Here is a 4,846-nt window from a genome sequence, read left to right on the forward strand (position 1 = left end):
TTACTTCAGCGGTGAGAACTGCAGAGGCATCAGTAGCATATTTTGCTGGGACTCCAAGAATCTGACACTGTCCCGCACTAAAATTAAATGCATATTTAATCAAGACAGTAATCCAATCAGAAATAATACTTTACTCAGTGTGCATGCAGGTAACATTAGTGAGTTCTCTGGATCTTACCAGCTGCTACCACTCTGGCATCTTCATGGGCCCTGTGCCTTCCCGCTGCACGGTGATCTGGGCTCTCGTTCCACCACATCACATGTACTAACAAAGTACAAACAAAGTCAGCTGAATACTGTTATGCTGCAATACAACATGTACTGTAAGTCCTAGCAGTCGGCCTTCACCTGCTAAGACGCCTTGCAGTTATCAGAAACAGTTCTCTAGGAAATTAAGTGGTGGGATGATCCTTTGCTGAGTCTTTAAAAGGTTTGACTCTTTAACATAAGATGTGAGAGTCTTTTAAGATAGCAGCACCTGGCTTAAGCCTACAACCCAATACACAAAGCTGGGGTCAAGGACTGTGTACAGGGCTTCTGTGATCCACACCAACATTTTCATCAAGCCAGCCAATCCTCATCCAGGACAAGGGCTTACCCCTCTTCCTCCACCCCTTCCCATGCCAAAGTTGGTATCGGAAATTGAGTAGTACCTGTGTTAAGTAATCCATACTCTGTATGGAAAACACCAATCAGCTTGGTGTAGCCTGTGTTGATGTGAGTGTTGATTGCAGCTTGAAATGCTTCGCCCCACAGTGCTGGCCCTCCAGGCTTCATCTGGAAAGTAACCCATTCATACACTCCTGGAGGAAGAGGCAAAGATGACCACAAGGAAGCACATACAAATTAATATGCCAGTTCTCAAAGAGTATGTCATGGCCACGACATATTTATTGTGAAACCAGTACTGCAATTCCCTGCCATCTGGGGTCAGCAGGACACAAAACTGCCCCTTCATCCCAGCATGGGGAGCATCTCACAGCTTCCAGTGGCTCACTAACTAGAGCTTGTTCGAGTGTAAATTAAGTACTGGGAGCCTGAGGAACATAAAGCCTGACTTGGCAATTTTCAGTGTTGCCTGGAAACGTGGGGACATTCAGACTACTCTGCAGAAATCACAAATACCCATACACATTTGCAGGATTTGGATGGCTGATTGAACAATGCAAGGTGGCTTTTCTACGACTGGTGAGGTTTCCTGGCGCTGAAGTGGTTTACGACATTACAAACCCCTTTGACTCCTGGCAATTGGTCACAGCAAGATCTGAAGGCACAACCAGCAGACCAGGACTAGCTTAGCGTTCCTGCTCTGCCAAACAGTCTCCCTTATTTGCAGACAAATGGCATGATTTGTTGAAAAACTCCAGCCCTGCTACAAGACACTTTATCTGTCTCCTTTCTGTTCAGGTAGTTACTCTAGATCACCTGCTGACACTGTAAAAGAAACCTAAATGCTTGCCATATGGCAATGTATGCCTGGTCTCATTCTCCAGCAATGGGCTGGAGATAAAATGGGAATAAAGTGTTTGAAAAGTCAGCTCTCCAGTTTTAAGAGAAAACTGGACTAATTTCAAATTTAACAGCATAAATTCCGAATCACAGGGAAATAAAGAACAAAGATTACTGTATGTATGCATGCATGTGCTGAGGGCTAAAGCAAGGCCTATTGGCCATCTCTCTATGCAACAAAGGCTGCAAGTGTTCATAAATCGGGCAACAGTCAAGACTATTAATATCGCATTTGCTACACAGAGAATTAAAATACATAAGGACAGGATGCCTACACCTAATCTATGACAGCTACAAAGCATGCTTGATTTGCATGTATCTTTAAAAAGTAGGGAATTTTTTTGTTTTTCTTAGAACTATTATGCAAAAGAAGCAGTAATATCACAGCAAATTGATAAATGAGAAAAACCTTTGCGAAAAAGAACATTCATTTTCTTTAGTGGCTCCAGGAACGCCCTCTCACTGACGGGTGGACCAAACAGGCCTGGGAAAACTGCTCTGACCACTGCTAAGGCATTGCCGCTTTGCATGTTCATTTAGGCAATTCACACACCTCTTTAGAACCTTAATGATAAGGGCTCTAGTCAGTTATTGATGTTAATGTAAAATCCTTCTTAAAAACTTTGTCCCTCACCTGTATTATGTCACCCTTTTCACATGGGTGTACATACATGCATTGGTTACATAAAGGGTTATAAAACCATGTAATACGTGGTTTAAACTTTAAACCAGTTTTTGTTAGTCCATCAGCACCACTAACTTTAATCAGAAAAAGAGAAGAGAAGAGAAGCTCACCCCCTTCTTTTGGAGGCTTCCCAAGCTGACACCAGGGTACCAGATAAGCAACCTCATTGTGCTGCTTTTCTATCATGGACAGAGCTGGGGAGATGAATTTTCCCTGCCAGTCTTTGTCACTGGCTAGTGCCTGCCGGACTGCTGTTCTGTGGGCAAAATCATCTGTAAGAAAGAGAAAAAAAAATGCAGCTAATGTCATATTAGACTAAATCAAAATGCATAATTACAAGGAGGCAAGCTGCACTTACAAAAGTTTGAAATTGATATTTTTAAACAGCACGTTAGCTCGAAGCAGATGCGGTAAGTTTCTCTTAAGTTCTGCACAAATCTTTGCTTCATCTCTTAGCTTCAAATGGTTTCAAGCCAAAACGAATTTTCCAATAAAGTTTATAAAAAAGATAAAATATGTTAAGTGATGTTACTGTTAAGATTCATATATGGCACCCGCAGGAACTACTGGATGTGGCAACAGTTACCAAGGATAAGGAGGCTTGGTGAAAGCACAGGTGATAAGGAAGTGAAGTGGAAAAGAAAATCCAGAAAGAATATTAGCCTACCAAGAGAAAATTAAGAAAATTATGAGTTTTGGCTTATTAAAATGACATGAAAATTACAAGTGTAGAAGTACTGTTTGTTTGTTCAACTACATAAAAAGTTATTAAATGCCCAAAATCTAAACCTTTTATTCTTTTTTTTCTTAACTAAAAACAAGCCCACTGAATTTAAAGGGTCTGAATTTCAATTGGTTAGGCTGCAGTGGCATCCTAAGCAGCAGGTTGATGCAGACAGCTTTCAATAAAGCAAGAGAAAAATCCAGCACCTAAGAATGGGAAGAACCTTGAGAAATACCAGTATCTTGGGACTAAAAGAAAAATATAGCAATTAAGTATGGAAAAGATATAAGCAGGGGTCTGATCAATCAAGGAGAAAGGATGTTGTAGATTACATACATAAACATCATTAGGAAACAAAATTATAGGTTTTTCCTTAGTTTTGCATTTTAAAAGTTTCTCACTGATTTTTTTTTTTTTTTTGAGAAATAAATCACAGACATGGCTAAAAGCTTTTGGGTAGCAGAGCAATCTATTAACCATAGACGCATGCAAAGACATAACATTCCTGTCAACAGACAACTGGCCCCTTCACCCCTCCTCTTTAAACAGGTACTGTGAACATGCTGGATTTCCACGAGCAGCCTGAGGACTTCAGAAACAAAACTCTGTCTCAGCACACAGATATACCCTGGACTGCAGCAGGGTATGAAGAAATTACACCGGTGTGCCTTCCCACTTCTCCCTTAACCCAACTGTCAAGTTCCCTTGGGCTTCACAAAGAGCACAGCCACCACATCCAGGTTCTCGTGCAATTGCAGCTTTTCTTGGCTGACTAGCATCTTCCATGTCAGCACCAACTCCAACAACATAAAAAGTGGATTACACCGCAAGAAGCCTGTTGTTACCAAGGCTGAAGCAGAAACAAAACACTTTGTGTGCCTGAGAAGTCGGAGCTGGTGGAGTGGCTTTTCCCACCTCAGCACAGTGCAGCTAGCTACAGAAAGACTTTAAGCAGCAAACTGCGTGCTCATTGTTTTAGGGGAGTGACTGTCAATTGTTTGAGAACAATTATACATGCATATAAACATACACAGACTGCATATAGATCGTTTGCACTTATCTGTATTTCATTAAGGAGGTCTCAACGTTTCTTCCATCCTTTCTGAAGACATTTGTGGTTCAGGAACTGGCCCTGAATTAAAAATACTTACCATGCACAAAGCACTCTGCTGAAGTTCCTCTATTATACCTGTTTCAAGCAGAGATTGCTGTTTAAGAACAGTTGTAACTCTCTCGTCCCAACATGTCAAGACTGTCCTGACAGGCTCTGCAGTGTTCTTTTCAGTAATCAGTACAGCAACAGAATTTTTTTTTCACACTTTCTTATAGTAAAAGCAACATGTACCATCCAGGTAAGCACTCTCCTCGCCTTCTTGCCTAGGAGACAAGGAGCACAGAGAGACCAGAGCAGCAGAAAGGGATGCTGAGCGTACCGTACTTCCAAATGTGGACAACCTTATTCATTGCCCCCAGTTCCGCAGACCACAATCCCACCAGCTCTGAGTGAGCCATGCGAAGGTGAAAGTACTTGTTGGCCACTTCCACAAACTCCTTCATCTTCGACGGTTTAATATCATATGTGCGAATTTCATAGAAAACGCTATCATTTTGTCTGGGCCCTGTAGCAAGGGATGCAAGTACCTGAGAGAAAATGTTAAGAAAAATAACTAAAACTAATTCTGAAGCCAGAAGACAGTTTTCTGTCTAATTTCTAGACTTTTTTTTTTTAATCAGTGAGATGCTATAGATGCCTTGTTTTTTACCAGGGGCTGGGAGAGGGAGCACTTTGTGATCCCCACTACAAAAGTATTTTGTGACGTTCTTGTCTGGAAATAGTTCCCATGCACATTATTTGCTGCAACTCCTTTTGGCAGTGCAACAGACCGTGATGTGTCTTTTATTTGTCACACTCAGTTTAATTATTAGCC

General features: G+C 41.4%; 1 protein-coding gene across 1 annotated transcript; it reads right to left on the bottom strand.

The window, feature by feature from the left end:
- On the bottom strand, nt 1-4,557 carry NIPSNAP3A (nipsnap homolog 3A (C. elegans)). Its single transcript, XM_010076280.1, has 5 exons — nt 4,352-4,557; nt 2,305-2,466; nt 654-803; nt 179-265; nt 1-77 (listed from the first exon to the last, which is right to left on the bottom strand). The coding sequence occupies exons 1-5, from the start codon at nt 4,473-4,475 to the stop codon at nt 1-3; spliced, it is 600 nt and encodes a 199-aa protein (XP_010074582.1). The 5' UTR covers nt 4,476-4,557.
- Between the last annotated feature and the right edge of the window lie 289 nt (nt 4,558-4,846).

The sequence above is a fragment of the Pterocles gutturalis genome, unplaced genomic scaffold (assembly GCF_000699245.1).
Source record: "Pterocles gutturalis isolate BGI_N339 unplaced genomic scaffold, ASM69924v1 scaffold20788, whole genome shotgun sequence".
Lineage (NCBI taxonomy): Eukaryota > Metazoa > Chordata > Aves > Pterocliformes > Pteroclidae > Pterocles > Pterocles gutturalis.

Excerpts from the sequence above, each read along its gene's own strand:
- NIPSNAP3A (XM_010076280.1), bottom strand. The coding sequence starts at position 4,475 with ATGAAGGAGTTTGTGGAAGTGGCCAACAAGTACTTTCACCTTCGCATG. Across the intron at positions 2,467-4,351 it reads TGTCCACATTTGGAAGTACG|ATGATTTTGCCCACAGAACA; the intron begins GTACGCTCAGCA and ends TCTTTCTTACAG. Across the intron at positions 804-2,304 it reads GAAGCCTCCAAAAGAAGGGG|GAGTGTATGAATGGGTTACT; the intron begins GTGAGCTTCTCT and ends CTCTTCCTCCAG.